The sequence below is a fragment of the Lonchura striata genome, chromosome 13, assembly GCF_050655825.1.
Source record: "Lonchura striata isolate lonStrDom1 chromosome 13, ASM5065582v1, whole genome shotgun sequence".
Taxonomy (NCBI): domain Eukaryota; kingdom Metazoa; phylum Chordata; class Aves; order Passeriformes; family Estrildidae; genus Lonchura; species Lonchura striata.
The window spans coordinates 19,442,826-19,461,180 of record NC_140715.1 but is presented as its reverse complement, the minus strand read 5'-3'; the positions used below and the strand labels follow the sequence as shown (position 1 = coordinate 19,461,180).

The 18,355-nt window shown below is 46.2% G+C and overlaps 2 protein-coding genes and 1 long non-coding RNA gene across 6 annotated transcripts in view; 2 read left to right on the top strand and 1 right to left on the bottom strand.

Annotated features, from left to right (window-relative positions):
- The window catches only part of IL12B (interleukin 12B), a 28,944-nt gene extending 27,356 nt beyond the window's left edge, over nt 1–1,588 (top strand). For all 4 annotated transcript variants that reach the window (XM_085591607.1, XM_085591606.1, XM_085591605.1 and 1 more), the window contains one exon: nt 1,466–1,588. In XM_085591607.1, the coding sequence (XP_085447733.1) occupies nt 1,466–1,588 (123 nt within the window). The remainder of the gene's footprint in view (nt 1–1,465) is intronic.
- LOC110479712 (uncharacterized) lies at nt 51–13,018 on the bottom strand. The gene is made up of 3 exons (XR_014958354.1): nt 9,510–13,018; nt 8,495–8,597; nt 51–8,387 (listed from the first exon to the last, which is right to left on the bottom strand). It is a non-coding gene; the product is annotated as an uncharacterized LOC110479712 (long non-coding RNA).
- Nucleotides 9,492–14,669, top strand: SPINK9 (serine peptidase inhibitor Kazal type 9). The gene is made up of 4 exons (XM_085591608.1): nt 9,492–9,650; nt 11,735–11,766; nt 13,014–13,141; nt 14,216–14,669. The coding sequence occupies exons 1-4, from the start codon at nt 9,602–9,604 to the stop codon at nt 14,259–14,261; spliced, it is 255 nt and encodes an 84-aa protein (XP_085447734.1). The 5' UTR covers nt 9,492–9,601; the 3' UTR covers nt 14,262–14,669.
- Nucleotides 14,670–18,355: the final 3,686 nt, after the last annotated feature.

The following is an 18,355-nucleotide window of genomic DNA, read 5'->3' as shown; positions in this document are numbered from 1 at the left end:
GGGGGAAACTAAAGGTGTCGCTATTGGACACAAAATAAATACACAAACGCTTGGCAAGTTTAAAGGCTAAGAAAGAGAGCCTTTTATTCGAGCATCTGATATTTCTAGAATTCTAGAGGTGGCCGTGGATTGGAGGGTGGAATTGCCACCTCTCCAGCCACACTGGTCAAGCCAACAGCCCATCAATTCTCTCCTCCCACCAAGAAAAATGTAAAACAATTATTATTTACATGAACAGTGCGTGAGAACTCTAGCAGAAATATGTCAAGAGATCAGAAGGTTGAAGAAGTTTTATGAGAACTTTAAGACTCTCCAAAGGACTATAAAAGAAAAGTTAACCCTTTCAAAAACCAGGGCAACAAAAGGCACCAGGGAATGTTTTCTGCTGGGGACGGGACCATCTGCACCAGCAGATGGGGCTCAGTCCCTGGTCCCTGCAGCCTCCGGAGGGAACTGCTGGGGCTGGGGATGCTCCTGTGCCACCCTGCCCAGCCCCCGGGGAACATTTCAACCACCCCGAGGAGGGGCAGCTTCTGGAGTTTAGGGTTCCTGCTCTGGGAGAAGGAGGAAAAAGGGAAAAACCCAGATAAACAAACGACCCCTTTGTTTAATGAGAGTTTGGGTTTGGGGTTTGGGTCATTTAGAACACCAAGCTCAGTGGGTTTGGGTCATTCAGAACATTCAGCTCAGTGGGTTTGGGACATTTAGAACACCAAGCTCAGTAGGTTTGGGTCATTTAAAGCACCCCTTTGATGAGTTTGGGTCACTGTGGGACACCCCCTCAGTGGGTTTGGGTCACTGTGGAACATCCCCTCAGTGGGTTTGGGTCATTGTGGAACACCCCCTCAGTGGGTTTGGGTCATTTAGAACATCCAGCTCAGTAGGTTTGGATCATTTACACCCCCAGTGAGTTTGGGTCGCTGTGGGACACCCCCTCAGTGGGTTTGGGTCATTTAGAACATCCAGCTCAGTAGGTTTGGGTCATCTACACCCTCAGTGGGTTTGGGTCACTGTGGGACACCCCCTCAGTGGGTTTGGGTCATTTAGAACATCCAGCTCAGTAGGTTTGGGTCATCTACACCCTCAGTGGGTTTGGGTCACTGTGGGACACCCCCTCAGTGGGTTTGGGTCATTTAGAACATCCAGCTCAGTAGGTTTGGATCATTTACACCCTCAGTGGGTTTGGGTCACTGTGGGACACCCCCTCAGTGGGTTTGGGTCATTTAGAACATCCAGCTCAGTAGGTTTGGGTCATCTACACCCTCAGTGGGTTTGGGTCACTGTGGGACACCCCCTCAGTGCTACCTGAGCTTTCCAGCTCTCTCTGCCGAGCCCCAGGACCCTGGGACCCACCGGAGCCTTTGGGGCAGCAGCGGGGGCTCAGTGCCCCTTGCTGCTGCCCTGTGTGGTGCCGTGCCCCGGGCTGGCCCTGAAGGAGCGTCGCTGTCCCTGTCGCTGTCCCCAGGTGTACGACAGCGAGGAGCAGGCCGTGCAGCTGCCAGCCCCCGGGCCAGCAGAGGTGTGGGTGCAGGCCAGGGACCGCTGCTACCTCAGCTCCTGGAGCCAGTGGTCCTCGCTCTGCGGGTGAGGATCCCCCAGCCGGGCTGCCGCTCCTGCTCCCCGATGGGAATCCACGCGGAAATTCAATTCCTGACCTGATTTCACAGGTAACCTGGAAGGAGGGTGGCACAGTGCTCCTAGAGAAAGCAGAGAATGAATTAGCACAAGAACAGAAGCACAATTAGAAGAAAAGTTTCCATTTGAGATTCTTAAGAAGCTATAACTTGGTTTTTTTAAAATTTTTTGGTCTTTTTTGGTTTTGTTTGTTTGTTTTTTGGTAACAGTTGAATGTGGTCCTGATTTTGGCAGCTCCTAAATCCCCCAGATTCAAGTTACACTTTTTTTATCCATCATGCTACACTAACATGATTTTCACAGGTTGCTGGCAGCTCTTATTGTATGTCCTGCATATTATTATTGTGCCTTTATTTATTTCATATTTATTTATTTGTTATTTATTTATCTAGTATTTATTTATTATTTAATTTATTTATTTGTAATTGTTTATTTAGTTTTATTTATTTATTTATTTATTTATTTATTTATTTATTGACTTGCAAGGCCAGGGGATGGCAGTTGCTGTTCAAACCACTGCATGTGTTAACTTATTTGGAAAGTCACTTCCTGAAAGAATTGCTTGAGTCTTCCACTGTTTAATGGTTCAATTATTTCTTTATTTACTATTTATTAGTATTTATTTCTGTGGGACTGTGCAAGCACAGAAAGCCTTGGCTGCCCGAGGAGCTGGGTGTGGGGTACCCAGGCCATCCCCATCCTCCAGGATATTGGGGAAGAGAAGGAATTGCAGGCGCAGGGCCCTGGGGATGTTTCCTGCTGCCCTGTCAGCTCTGTGCCCACAGCTGCTGATGCCCAGCTGCAGAGCCCTCCCCGAGGGCTCCGTGGGGCTGGAGCCCACTGGGAGCACTGGGAGCACTGGTGTGAAGGAGCTCTGAGCCTCCTCTCACCCCCCAGGAGCACGGAAGGCACTGGGAGCCAGGAGCTGCATTTGTCACCTCCTGCCAGTCCTGTGGCCTTCTCCATGCTCCAGCTGTGCACTGGAACAGCTGGAATTCCGTGGGATGAATTGCACAGGAGCAGCACAGGGGTCAGGAACCCCCAGGGCAGCTGGAACTGCACCCCCAGTGTCTGCAACGCCCCGGATGCCAGCTGGGAGCTTGGTGTGCATGCTCCTGATCTCATGGAATCAGACTTCCACAGAGATTTCTGTAGCCCGGCGTGCCCCAGTGGCTGTTGGTGTGCTCACAGAGGCTCAGGGAAACCTCCTGGCAGAGCCAGGGCCCAGCTCTGGGAGGAAGCAGAAGCAGAGTTGAAATTTTTGTATTTTTCATGGAATCCTGGAATTGTTTGGGTTGGGAGGACCTTGAAGCTCATCTGTGTGGGCAGGGACACATCCCACTGTCCCAGGGTGCTCAGAGTTCCACCCAGCCTGGGCCTGGACACTGCCAGGGATGGATCCTTTGTCAGAACACTGAGCCCTCACTTCCAGGAGGGAAAAATACTCTGAAATATCTCTGAGGACTCAGAACCACTGACATTAAAGTCTTCCATTGCAACCATGCTTCCTTTTCCCCAGTCTTAGCCATGGGTGTTAATTTAAAGATATTTAAGATATTTAAACATTGAAATGTGTGAAGTATCTGATATTTCAGAAAACTGCTGATAATTTATTTACAGGTCCTGTTGGTATTTATTAAGTTTATATATCTTATTTTGGCTATAAAGGCAACTTATGTGCTTGTTTACAAATGAGCTAATAATAAATAGACCAGAAAACAAGAAAATTTGGTTTATTTGGGATCTTTTATGAATGGTTTGTGTCGCTGTTCACTTTTGCACCAGAGGATCAGACGCTATTTTTGTCTCAATGTCTGTAGGGCAAATGAATTGTTACTAATTAATAATACCAAATTCCCAGCCTGTAAAACTGTCAGGGAGCAGGGCGTGGCAGCAGGATCTGCTGAGCCCTGCCTGCAGGAGGGGAGAACTCGGAGCTTCTTTGTGCTCTGAGTCCTCCTGGCCCACACCTGGAGGGCTCTGAGGCCACAGAACCTTCCTGATCCTCAGGGTTTAAACCTTGGCACCAATCCCTGAAACCTCTCCTGAGCTTGGGCCCAGCCCAGTCTCCATTCGTGGAATATTCAGCTGGATTTTGGTGTCCTGACAAAGCCTAAATCGATCTTTGCCTTTCAGAATTTGTGCCACGATGGCAGAAAATGAGAGAGGCTTCAGGGGGAAGTCACTGGCTGAGTTTATTCAGGAAAAGAACAAAGCTCAGCTCGGAGCTGCCCCTTTCCCTGCAGGAATCAGCTCATTGCCAGGTGGCTGCTCTCTAAGGCATAAAGTTGGCTTTGATTCCAAATTATCCATGGCCTTCCATGGATCCAAGTGCCAGTGAATGTCTCCTCTGGGAATTGTCAGGCTCCCACCTCTGTCTAGATTGGATAAAAAGCAAAAAATATTCACTATGGTGGCTCCACACACAGGAGATCACATTCTAACATACTCCATCTGTCCAAGAACATAATAATTGATGTGTCAGTCAGTCCCTGGGCTTCTCTTCCTTCTTTCCTCTCCTTTTGCACTGTAAATAATCTGGAAACCTCTGGATAAATGTCAAATGCACAGACTCAGGCTGCACAATGTACAAAATTCCCCCCGCTCCCCAAGAAAAAAAAACAACTTTAGATTGCAAAATCCAAAGTTCTGACATAAAATTTCAGATCTAATTTATTTCTGAGAAGAGAGTCATTGCCTTTATGGAAACAAGAATTTTTTGCTGGCCCTGCTCCTTTCCCTGTGCCCCACCGATCCCTGGGAAGGGGCAGCTTCTCCAGCTTTCCATTCATCCCCATCACTCAACCCCTGGCTTTGGGTTCTGCTACCACACCTCCCGAAATCTGCTCTGAGCAGAGCCTGACTAATTCCCCCCGGGCCTTTCTTGGGTGCTGCTCAGCTCAAGGAATGCTCACAGATAAAGACTCGGTGTCCTTAATGAGGCACTAATTGGTCACTGTAGGAATTTGCTGTTCTCCAAGAGCTTCAGCCCCTAAGCTGGGCAAGCAGGCACTTGCTGAGAGCAAAAGGGGAAAAAAGCTGATGTTTAATTAGGGGTTCTGGGGGAGAACACAGATTTCAGCTCCAAATGTTTCATATCCACCCCTTCTCCGTGCTGATCTTCCTCCCATCCCTCTTCTTCATAAGTTGTAGCTTCTCTTTTAGAAATGTTTTATTTTTAATAAAGGGAAAGCCAGTGCACGTGCTCCAGCCTTGTGAGGCATGAAAAAACCTCGAGACCTTTCTTGAAATGTCAGTTTGATTGACTTTGGTGTGGCAAGAAAGGCAAAGTCCAAACACCTGGAAATTGCATCTTAAGGTGATTTCAGATCAGTCCTGTTCAAAGCCCTTTCAGTGGAAGTGTTAAGCCATTAATACTTCGTTTTTGTGAAGAATCAACCCAGAACCATCAATGGTCTTGATGCCTTGTGAAGGCTGAGCTAGAACAGAAGCTAGGTGGAGAAAAAGAATAAAGCAGGGATTTATTAGAGGCCTCAATGGATGCACCTTGGGCAGCACAAGAGCCCAGCCAGGGCCACACCCAAGATGAACCAAAATGGCACAAAGTGAGCCCAAGATGAACCAAAATGGCACAAAATGAACCCAAGATGGACCAAAATGGTCACAGAAATGAATGACTGGGCATGAGGTCTCACTTTAATCGGTTCTGCTCCATTGGCACCTTGGAGTTCATTGTCCCATTCCAGCTCCAGCCCATCAGTCCCATCCTGCTTGTTTTTCTCTCTCCAGCCCACGCTGTTTGTGCTCCTGGGCTGAGGTTTGGATCATTGTCCTTGGTGCCCAGCTGGAGCAGGAATTGTCTCTACTCTGTGCAGAGAGCTCAGCATCCCCTCATGTGAATCCCAGACCCACACACTGAAGCAGCTCAGAATCTGAAAATTAGAAAAGCCAAACCTGAGGCATTAGTCTGACACAGGAATCAAAGGATCCCCAAGCTGCCTGCAGGATCCCAGGACCACTCCTGGCACTGTGTCCCAGAGATCAGGAGGCACAAAGGAAAACAAAGATCAGCTCCAGCCTTTGCACAGCATCTTGGGTTTATTTTTAGTTTCTGAGACAACGCATAAGATCTTCAGCAGGGCTCTGGCCTGGCCTGATACCTGCAGTGCTGAAGAAAGGCTCCTCTGATCTCCACAGGGGTGCAAAATGGGGAATTCACTGATGTCTTCAGAGGCTGCCTGGAGCAGAGGCTGGGCAGAGGCACGGGAATAAAGCAGGGATTTATGGAAAGGCCTTCACAGGATGCACCTTGGGCAGTGCAAGATGGACTCCTGCTCACGAGTTTTGACACTTTTATGAGTTTGGGTCCATTTCCATGTTGGGGTTCATTGTCCAATTCCAGCTCCAGGTGATGCAGTCCCACCCTCCCAGGCTGCTCTCCTCCATTCCCTGTTTGCACTTTTTGGGCTGAAGCTGCAGCATGTCCTTGGTTCTGGGCTGGAAAAGGATTGTTCAGTGTGCCTGAGCTGGTTCTGGGCTGGTTCAGGATTGTTCAGTGTGCCTGAGCTGGTTCTGGGCTGGAGAAGGATTGTTCAGTGTGCCTGAGCTGGTTCTGGGCTGGAGAAGGATTGTTCAGTGTGCTGAGCTGGTTCTGGGCTGGTTCAGGATTGTTCTGTGTGCTGAGCTGTGAGGAGAACTTGCTGACACTTCACATGGAGTTCAGAGTTCTGTACCAATGCAGTACAGAGCGTGGAAAATATGAAAGCTCAAAGTGAAGGCATCATCTCCTTTCCCAGGCAAACACCCAAAGGCTGTGCCACAGCCTGAACAAAGGCAGCCCTTGGTTCTCAAACCCTGAATTGAGCAAGACTTCAAAATCTGATGCTTTAATTGCACCTGGGCGGACAACCCTGAGCCACCCACCCTCCTGGGCCTGGGGATAGAAACACCCCGGGATACCAGGGAGGGGAGGTCCCTCTGTGACTGCAGCAGCCTGGCCAGACCCTCCCTCCCAGGGACAACGTGGTTTTTCACCTTCTCCACGTGCTATTCGTCATCTCTGAGGATGCCCTGCATGGGAGGCTCTCCACGGATGAGTGGGAGCAGGTTCCTCCTCTGGAATGCAGCCAGGGAACATCCTGCACTTAACTAATGACCTGCTGCAGCAGCATTTTTGGCATCCCAGTGGTGCTCCAACCAGGCCTCCAAAACTAAAAGCAATCTAAAATTTGGAATAAATAATAATTGGGAAAAAATTTGTTACCCTCAGAAAAATACACACTAATATTTTACCACAAGTAACACTATGGAATTGCTTTTTCTTCTTGTAAAGATCAACTTGTACGGATAAGAATTTGGGAAAAAATCAAGATATAATGGCAAAGGTATAAAATTACAGGAGTTCCACAATTAACTTACAGGTATTCATGGGTTTGCTGATGAGGGCAAAATTGCCCTCACAATTCTTCGATATAAACTATTTGTTTTCCATATTTACCCTAAATTTCAGAATGAGTTCAGCAATTAGGCCTTACTACCCCAGCTTTGGGAAGCAGCTGTTCCCATACACATCCCAACAGTTGCTTCCCAATGAACTTTTTTCCCATTGTGGTGCTTCAGTGCCCATGTTTGCTTTGTGAAACGTTAATTTCTGAGGACATAGACACCACAAGGTCTCTTGGAATGGCCCACGGAGGTCACCTGGATGCCCACGCCCTTTACCCAGACCCATTTTCACTATCTCCACTGATCTCTGTGGGCAACCTGTCTCCGTGATTGACTCCTCCCGTTGTGAAATTTGTTTTGCTCCAATTCATAATTGGAATTTCTCTCCCTGCAATTTGCTCTGTTCCCTCTTCCTTTCACCCTGCAGCTCCAGGAGGGTTCTGGCTTCTGTTTCCTCCATCTCCAAATGGAACCAACCCCTTCTCCCAAGTTTTCCTCTGTTTCATCCCCTCAGCACTTGGTGCTCCCTCACTGCCTCTGCTCCAGCATTTCAGTGCCTTTCCCTGCCAGGGAGCCCAGAATTGTCCCAGAGCAGCAGCTCCAGCCTCGCCAGGGACACTTTGGGAATTATGGACTGAAATTCAAGTGCAGAGCTGGAAAATCTTCCTGCATGAACTGGGCATGGTTCAGAGAGAGGCTTGTATTCCCTTAGAGGGATGGGATGGGATGGGATGGGATGGGATGGGATGGGATGGGATGGGATGGGATGGGATGGGATGGGATGGGATGGGATGGGATGGGATGGGATGGGATGGGGTGGGGTGGGATGGGATGGGATGGATGCTGGGGCTGCATCCCAGGGGACACTGGGAGCACTGGGTGGGGCCTTTCTTCATCCCAGGGTCAGGATCTGCCAGGCTGCAGTTTTAGTGTCAGGACACCCCTGGGAGCTGTGTGTGCCCAAAACCCTCCAGATCAGGGGGAACTTCCTGCATGGTTTGGGTTTTGCTCCCGTTGCCCTGATTGCTTATAATTGTCCATCAACCAAAGAGGTGTCCTGAATATTCCTCATGAGTTCCTGCATGTTCCTTGCCAGGATTTTCTCCAGAAAAGCTCCTCAGAACCCAAAGTCACTGACAGGCCCAGGCAGGGGGATCCAGACAAACCCCACCCTGCCTTTTGTCCTCTCAGCCTCGCAAGAACAGATGGCCAAATTATGAAAGGAAAAAAAAAAAAAAGAAAAGAAAAAAATTAGAACAAAACCAAATAAAATTCCAGGCTTCCAGATCCAACTGGATCTTTGCTCATCCTGGAATTCAGGTTTGATGGCATTTATGATTTTCATCCTGTTAAGCAATGAGAAATTAAACGTTTATTAATTACCAACTATATTCTTTAAAGACAAAATTGTTCATATCCCTCTTGGGATGTGTTAGAAGGGCCCAAGGCTTACCTGACCTATTGAAATCTTTTCTGCAGGAGCTTTCAGGCCCTTGTTTTAGTGGAATGAGCACTTCTGGCCCAAATCCTGCACAGGGAGAAAGCCTTGGGCTGCCCTGCAGTGAGGGAAGGTGATTGCTGAAATACTGAGAATTGAGGTGGTGTGCAGGGATTTTTCTTGTTGAGATTTTTGCACATTTAGGTGGTAAATCACTAAGAGAAGGCAGCTCTGGAAGGAAGGGTTGAAACCAAACTATCACCTCCAAACTCCACATTACTTTGGATTTATGAAAATGAAGCCTCAGCTCTGAGTGTCCCATGGGCACTCCCCCAGGGCTCTGTGATAAAAGACAGAAATTGCTGCCTTTTGGTAAAGTCACCAACAAATGCAGGGTTTGTTTAAGGAATCCCTCCTGCTGTGCTGGAAACAGGGACATGGGAGCAGAGGGATGTCCCCTGTGCCCAAGGCTGGGCAGGAGCTCAGGGGATGCCCAGGGCTGGAACTCCTCTCTTGCCCTGGCCAGGCAGTGCCCAGAGGTGTCTCTGCTGCTCCTCTCCCAAAAAATCAGGGCTGGCCCCAAACTGGGCACATTTGAAAGGAAAAGGAGCCCCGGGGATGCTCAGGGCTGGATGTGAAGGGCTTCAAGCAGAACACAGATTTCCCAGAGCAGCTGAAGGGCTCAGTGCATGGCCACAAGCAGCTCAGCTCCAGCCACAGCTGAGAAACGGCTCCAGAACGCCCCAAACAATAAGAATTGAGCTCTTCTGGGATGAATATTTTGGCAAAGACCCAGGCAGGATTATTTTTTCCCTGGGAACTGCGTTCAGCTCCGAGTCCCCACGGCAATAACAGAGCAGCAGCCCTGAGTCAGAGCCTGGCTGCTGGGCTGGAACAGTTAATTAGGCTGGTTAATTAGGCTGGGCTCAGGCAGGACAATGCCTGCTCCATCAGCACCGGGACACGCAGCCCTGCCCCGTGCCCAGGACACATCCCACTGACCTGCCCTGGCAACACCTTCCCTAATTACCTGCACGGGCATTCCATCACCAGCTCCTGCCTATAAATGCCTCCTCCTGGCCATGGGCCACTGCAGGGAGCTGAGGTGGCTCTGGGACAGCCATGAAGGTCACCCTGGTGCTCCTGGCACTGGCAGCCCTGTGCCTGGCGTGTGAGTAACTCCCCTGGGCTCCTGCGAGGCTCTCGGGTGGTTCCTGCACTGCGTGGGAGGGAGAAAAAGGGAATTTTCTAGTTAAAATCCGATCTTTGATCACCATCATCGTTTATAAGGCAGCTGGGGCTGGGGTGGATGGAAGCTGCTCCTTGCTGGGGGTAGCTCAGAGCTGTGTTCTGCGACTCAAAAGTGCTGTGATGCCTCAGAACCACCTGGTTTTATCAATTTAATTTTAAATTTCGATCTGAGAAGGGAGCTGGGAGCTGGTGAGGTCCTGCCCCTGCCAAACTGACCAAGCAGGGGACAGCTGATGATGCTCAGGCCACATCAAACAGCTGGGAATCATGTGGTTTTAATCTTATTTTTCCAGGCTGCAGAGAGATTTGAGGGACATGTTGCTCTAAAAAAGAGGGATCTGGAGGAATTTCTTCAGCCTTTACTTGGCAATTTTGTTTTTACTAAAAACTTGCAGTAAAAATGTGTTTTTAGAGAAAAATAATGCATTAAAAATAACTGAACGACTCCACACCTCCACAGGTAGTATAGAAGTTTAAAAGCATTATGAACATTAAAGAAGCAAAATAATGAAAATGTTAAATGCAAAATCATGAAGCAAAAGAATCTTTTGATAGCTCTGAAGAGGTTGCTTTGAAAATTGTCTCAACCCCCAAATTCTTATGAAAAACAGCAGTTTAAATGAAATGTGATGGAAATAATTCAGTGTTTCATTAGCTGCAGGAAAATAAATAAACATTCCTTCCATTAGAATTCCAGAAAATCTCTTCCTTGAACTTTCTGGTTTATCTTGTCTGCTTAAAAACCTCATGAATCAGCACTTTCTGAGCCACACCTTTTTTGCATTCATCCCATTTGCAGAGTGGCTCCTAAAAGGTTACCAGAGAAAAAATCACATCTGAACGTTTGGGGGGAAGTGGAATAGAATCCAATTCCAGAATAATGAAATCTCAGTCAGCCTCTGGTGACAGAGATGGAAACCTGACCTAGAGCTTAGTTCTGCTCATTTTCTTTATACTGAACAACTGTATTTGATGTGAGGATGTAAACAGGTTTATGAAAGGAAGCTTTTGTGGAAATTTAACCTTTGAAGATCAAAAAAAGCTAAATTTATTCTGAAAGACAATTGCTAGAGCTCTGCTCCAGAACACATTTGGAAAGTTTAACCTTTAAAGATAAAAAAAGAAATCCAAATTTAATCCAAAAAAGAAGTGCTAGAGCTCTGCTCCAGAACACATTCCTGCTCCTTCTGCACAGAAATTTCTCCCTGGTACTTTTACCCCCTGGAAGCCCCAGGATGATGATTGTGGGACAGCAGAGAGACAAATACATTCCTAAAGAAAGTAAGAAATGTGTCAGCAGCATGGAGCCACGCCAAGCAGCTGATTACTTTGTGGGAGGTGTAATTAGCATTGTTTGGAAGGAGCTCCTTGAAGCCCCACCTGAGGACAGGGCTCTGTTCCAGAGGAATGAGGTAAAAATAGGAGCCAGTCACTTTAAAACCTATATTGAAACAAGGGAAACACTTCCTAACGTGGGATTATGAGCCAAATTGTATTATCGTTGTTATTTACAGTCAATATTGTATTTTAGTCTCATTATTGACAGAAAATACAGATATAAAAGGGACATGTGGTTTGCTCACAGCCACACACAGCTCTTGATAAGCTCAGGAATTAAACTCCAGTCATGCTCAACCACCAGTTAATCCTGGACATTAAATATAAAATAACGTAAAGGTATTATCTATCATTATGAAATAATGATGAGCAGTAAATACAATCCTGACTGCTGGGTTGTCAGTGGTTTTGTGCTGAGCAGTGGGACAACAGCTCCATTCCCCTCTCCAGCAAAGGCTGCTCCAACAGTGCCACAAGTTTCTGAGGTAAAAAATGCTCCAAACCCCACTTGTTCTTCTGACACCTGGGCCCTGCTGACCCCTGCACAGCCCTGTCACTATTGACATTTAAGGGGATAAAAGATTCACAGCTGCTGAGTGAAATCATCCTGGCTTGCACCTGAGTGTTCATTAACTCTGGGTTTCCATTTTCTCTTTCGTGGTTCAGTTTCCACTGCAGATGCTGCCACACAGCAGGAGGTGAGTGATTTCCTTTTTTCTGGATAAAAAAATATAGAACAAGAGGTAAAAAAATTGTAATATGATAACATGAGGCCAGAAAAGAAACCTGTTAAACTGTAATTAAATGCTGCCAATTTATTGAGGTTTCAGTGAAAGTTCCTGAGCTGGGGATATGAGGTTTCCATAGAGTTATCTTGACAACTTCCAGATGTTTTCACCTGTTTGGCATTCTGGGCAAGAAATTGGGCAAGGACAAATTTTAAGCCAGAGAAATCTAGATTAAAAAAATAATATTTGATGACCCTATTAAGCTTTTTGATGACTTTTAGTTCCTAAATCAGGTACCTGGAGATTTTCGTTCTCTCCGAGTACTCTGGGGTCAATGTCTGGAAGAAATGAGGCACCAAGGAATAAAAATCCTTCCTGGGGTGAGCAGGAAAGTCCTGGCAGAGTGGATAGTGGTGGGGAGAGAAAATTCATCCACACACAGAGCTGGGCCCATATTGGTACAAATCAGCAGGAATTTCTCCATGGAAAGGGTGGTTAGGCATGGAAAGGCTGCCCAGGGAGGAGGTGGAATCCATCCCTGAAGTGGCCAAGGAAGGGCTGGATGTGAATTGATCCCACCTCAATTTACTGATTGTTGTGATCAGATAATAAAAAATTCCAACACTCTACTCCTCTGCCCAGTCCCTGTCACAGGCAGCAGCACTCACACCTCTGAGCAGAAATGTTTAATTTTTGGGGCTTAGCCTCTGCCAACAGAGGTGGTGCAGCCCCCCTGACTGCCCCAAAAATCCATATATTCATGATTTCTGTGTATGGTGGATGTGTCTCAATAAAGCATACAGGGCACAGTTTCTTCATGCAGAAAAAGCCAGTTTTTATTCCCTCAGCTCGTATTTATAGGAATTCTAAAGGCTGTGTTAAACCTAGCTGGATAACAATACACTATCAGTTCACTGGTCAGTAAATGGAATTTTGTGCACCCATCAAATCTCTTTATCCTTGGATTGTTTACACATCCTCTTCAGTGATTCTCATCGGACCAATTTCTTGGTTTTGCGGGTGCAAAACCTTCTCACAAGAAGAAGCTGTTGTGTTACCTGACTTGTCACTCTCAGGATTTTTCTCACGGGGCCAGGCAGATTAGCTGCCCCAGGCGAACCAGCAGGCCTAAGGCACGAGAGTGGAATGCCTTTCTGTGAGAAGGTTTTTACCTTGTGGCCCAGAGGGTGTGGGACTCGGGGCTGCCCTCCTTGCAGGTGGACTGCAGCGAGTACAGGAGGCTGGAGAAGGGGAGGCCCATTTACTGTGAGAGGCTCTACCAACCCTTCTGCGGCTCCGACGGCAAAACCTACAACAACAAATGCTCCTTCTGCAAGGCTGTGCTGTGAGTACTGAGCTGGGCAGCTGGGACTGCCACCCCCCAAACTGCTGGGTTCCTCTAGGGTTGGTACCTCTCTGCTCCTCTGCTTTGCCTTTACACAGTGATTGTTCCTCCAGCTGATCGTGTCCAACTGATCTAAACAACAAATGGTGGTGATGGTTGGGTGAGAGCTTCCTATTCTGGCAGGAAGCACGAAATAGGCAACTAAAAATGACCCAGATATTTGGGTCTGAACTTCCTATTCCAGCAGGAATTGTAAAGTTGGACACTAAAAAGTTACTTGGATAGTTGTGTGAACAACTTCCTATTCCAGCAGGAATTGTAAAGTTGGACACTAAGAAGTTACTTGGATATTTGTGTGAACAACTTCTTATTCCAGAAGAAATGGTGAAGTTGGACACTAAAAAATTACTTGAATATTTGTGTGAACAACTTCCTATTCCAGCAGGAATTGTAAAGTTGGACACTAAAAAGTTACTTGGATATTTGTGTGGACAACTTCTTATTCCAGAAGAAATGGTGAAGTTGGACACTAAAAATTTACTTGAATATTTGTGTGAACAACTTCCTATTCCAGCAGGAATTGTAAAGTTGGACACTAAAAAACTACTTGGATATTCATGTGAGCAATGTTCTATTCTGGCAGGAAATGTAAAATAGCGAACCAAAAAATGACACAAATACTTGCGTGAGCAACTTGCAGCAGGCACTGTAAAGTTGAACACTAAAAAATTCTTTCTATTTGTGTGAGGAACTTGCTGCAGGTCACTAAAGATTTAGTCACTAAAAAATAACCCTGATATTTTGTGAGCAAATTCCTATTCCAGCAGAAACTGTAAACTTGGGCAGTAAAGAGTCCAATGAAAACAGAGACGTGACAAAGCCAACGCAGGTCACACAAAAATTCAGAAGTGGCACTGGCAATGTCTTGGGTTCATGGGTAAAATGTGTAATATTGCACGGGGAGCTGTTTACAGATCAGTGCCCTGCTTACAGACCAGTGAACGCTGCTGTGTCTCCTCTGTCAGCAGAGGCTTCCAGAGGATTTTGGTGCAGTGCCCATGTTTCTCCTTGCAGGAGGAGCAGAGGAGCCCTGCACATGAAGCAGGCAGGAGCGTGCTGAGGACAGCTCCGTGCTGCCCGTCCCTGCCCAGCCCAGGAGAAGTGCCAGCTCTGCTCTCCCTGCTCCCGAGCTGGCTCTGGCACTGCCACCCTCGCAGCCAAACCTTCCTGCTGGCTCCCACAGCCCTTCCTCAGCTGTTCTCCTCCATGGCTGAAGTTCAAATCCTCTGACAATGCCCCAGGTCTCTCCCCATCGCTGATCAAATGTTTTCTTTCCTTTACCCCGAAACTTCAGCAGGTATTTTTCCCCAAAGGTTTGCAGCTTTCCCAGGTAACTGCTTTGACTCTCCCGGTTTTGTAGCTGAATTTTAAGTGCTTATTTTTTATCCCTCTCTGTACAATTCTGATTTCTGTATGTTGTTCAGCTACTCAGCGTGCTTGTTTATTAAAATAAACCTTCACTCTTTTTTTTTTTTGTCCATGGTGAACTTTCTAGAGAATTTATTGCATCCATGACTAACAAGTATTTCCCAAATTACAGAAAACTGGTGGAGCAGGGGCTGAGTGAAGAGGTGAAAATCCAAAGCTGCGATACAAAACTTGTATCCCACTATGTGGCCTCATATACTGGAATTTACTTCTCAGTCTGGCTCTTTTTTTTTTTTTTTTTTTCTGCTTTAAATGAGACAAATCTGGTAAAATGTAAGACTGCAGAAGTCTGTTAAATCCTGTCATTTAAATAGGAACCTTCATAAATCTTTTCACTTGATAAATTTCAGAACCTAAAGAAATTAAGAAACTTATGTCCTGCTCTTATATCCTGATTATCTTCACTTGTAAACTAATTTGTGTCTTTTACTCAATTCCTGGTTATGGGAATGTATTTTCCCAGAATTAAAATTGTGAATGACTGCCCTTAGAGGGCTGCCAGGAGGAAAATTTTGGAACAGCTGGACACAGAACAAAGCCAGCCCTATCCCGAATTCTGTTTATCTGGAAACCAGGTCCCAGCAATTAGGCAGCAGGAATGAAAGTAAGGAAGGAAATACAAAAGTTCCTTGTAGTTCAGAGGCTTCAATGCAGAAGTTCCTAGAACAGATCACCTTGACTGAAAAAGATAAAAATGAGAAAACAAAGATCAGATTGAGAAAACAAAGGGAATCTCTGAGGTCTCCTCAGGATATCAGAAAAATCTGATTTGTGGATATTTGCTGCCTCCCAGCCTCATGGATATTCCCACCCTCTGCTTTGGTTTGCTGAGATATTTAATGGGCTGTGCTTGTGCACCAAACACAAGACACCAAAATTCTCATACAGCCCCAGGAGCTGCAAGTCAGAGATGTAACCTATCCCATGCATTTCCCTGGGACTCCAGTTTTTCCCTGATCATTTCTGAAATGGAATCCCTGAGCCAGGAGCAGCAGGAGAGCAGGACTTGCCCACGGCAGCTCCAGCCACATACCAGAGCACAGAACATCATCTGCAAATTGCTGCAAGTGACACCTGCAGAAAATGCTGAAGTGGCTGGCCAGGCTGGCCAGTCGGGTCTGTGGCATGGAGCAATGGCATGGAAATATGGGGAAGGGAAAATGAGCAGAGCCTGAGCGAGCTGATGCTCGGATTCTGTAAGGCAGAAAATAAAATATCAGCGTGCGTGGCAGCAGCTGTGGCCACAGAGAGCAACACACAGCTATGCCAGGCATTGTCCTGGGGAAGGCTGGGAGAAGCTCAGGGAAAAGAGTGATAAACAATTCTAATCTCCACTTGCTGTGCCTGTTGTGCACATGTGGAATGTGTTATGGAGATTGGTTTACCAAAGGGTGGTTTTGTGATTGGCCAATGGATGGTGTTTGGATTCAAGGACCGGTGAGGCAAAACTGTGTTGGACTGTCTGCAGGGCACTGGGTTTCTTAATGAGTGCAGGATAATGAAGTGATTGATCAGCCTTCTGCAATCGTGGGGTCAATGCTAATCATTACCCCTTTGAGGATGCCTGGCAGTGACAGGTATGGAATAGGACACAGAACAGAACCTGCACTCAGGGAAGATTAGGGTGCAAAACTCTGCACTGGAAAGGTACTTAAATACCTGGTGTGTCTTTAGTGCTGATGTATTTGCATGTGAGGGTCAAGGAAGGGTTTTCCTGAGGTCCTACAAAACATTTTCTTCAGTCTAAGACAAGAGGTGATGAAATCTGGAAATCAGGCAGTGGGATCCCTGCAAAAGCAAAGCCAGCACTAGAATAAAGCTGGCTGGGGATAAACCACAGCACTGTCCTCACCTGTGCTCATGCACCTGAGGGCTTTGCTTACTCAGAGATGTTCTCTTAGAAGCTTTAATTCTGGAATGCTGAGGTTTTGCTTCCTGCTTGCTGTGTAATTAATGTCTCGTTTGGTGATCAGGAGTGTCCAGGGCCAGGCTGGATGGAGCTTGGGACAGTGGGAGTGTCCCTGCCCGTGGCGGGGGTGCAGTGAGATCTCTGAGGTCCTTTCCAACCCAAACCATTCCACAATTCATGATCAGTTGGGATGGAGAACATGCATTCCCTCAGAAGATAAAAGGTTAAAAACACCTCCTAGGGATGCTGCTAAGCAAATGAGAGTTTGTGGGGTGCAAAACTTTGCATTTTTAAAGGAAGGCATGAATTCCCTCAGGCCTTTTATTTTTGATTCAGTAATACCTGTGTCAGAGAACCAGGATGCTGAAACCACCCTAAAATATAAAATATAAACTAAAATATGTGTGTCCAAATAGCTTCCACCAGCTGTAACTGAGAAACAAGAAATGCAATGTGCTCTTTCATTTTGCAGCTGATCAAGACCAGAACAGAATTTTTATTGATGACTGTTCAGCATCTCTGATTTCTGACTTTGGGCTTTAGTTCAGATATCCTTGGGTGCCTCAAATTCTAAATTTTCCCACATCATATGGCACTGGAAGGAGAAAGAAATGGGGCAACCCAAAAAACCTTCAAAGATTCTCATCTATGGGATAAATCACAGGGTTTCTGTTAAGGAAAAAATGGGGTGGTTTTGGTTTCTGCTGTCTTGTAACCACTTCACCATTCACATTCTGTGAGTGTTTCAATGAGAGTTCAACCCCAAGGCCCTGCCCAAATTCCTTAATTCCATGTAGTGTCTCCCATGTCCTTCAGGCAACCTCCTCTTGCTGCCACCCCTGTGTCCCCTGCCTGGGGATGAGGGAGGGCAGGACAAGCTCTGCTGGGCCTTCCTGCAGGAAGCCTCGCTTGTCTCATTTTTGGGGCTGTTTTTTTGGATTTTCTGTTGTTTTTGATGCTGTGTTGCTGTCACAGGTTGGACTCGGTGACCTCTGAGGCCTTTTCCAACCTCAGTGATGCTGCTGACACATCCAAAATCCACAGGGGTTGCCAAGAATTTATTTATTTTGTAATTCTTATTCCACCACAGAGCGTTGGGGATTCCTCTGGGATTACCACTGAACCAACAGCCGAGTCTTTGCACGCTGTCACTCACAAAAAAATAATTCAGCAGGCTGCTGGGTGACGAAGGAGCCTTGTCACCCAATCCCTTGGGGTTTGCATGAAACATGACTTTAAAATGCTGAGGGAATTGTGATTTCTGCTGGGATCCACCCAAACATAGCAATTAAAACAAGGCTCAAGTGCAGACCTGCACAACACTGCAAATACACGTGTGGGGCCAGTGTAAAGACTCGCCAGGAAAAATCACTTATGAACTGTGAAAAATGCATATTTTATGATTGTCTTTTTGCAAATATTAAATGGAATACTATATGTATTATGTATTATGTTATATTGATTAGAAGTGCTGTATTAACATTTTTAGAATTTTTAAAAAGTTTATTAATCATAATAAAATGGTTATAAAAATAGTAATAGAATTTGAGTAATAAAAATTTAGAGTTAGACAATTACAAGACAATACAAAGCAAAGAATTGCAGATGTCTGGATGTTTTTGGGCACTGAGCTGCCAAAAACATGCCCTGTGAACAAAGGAATAACCTTAAAAGCAACAGCCTGTTCATATATCTCATACATTATGCATAAATTCCTTACAAATTAGGAATTTTTCTTGGTTTTGTCAACTTCTTCCCCTTAATCCTGGTGGTTCCATAAAGACGGAGAGAAGGTGGAAGGATGTTTGCCTTTTCCC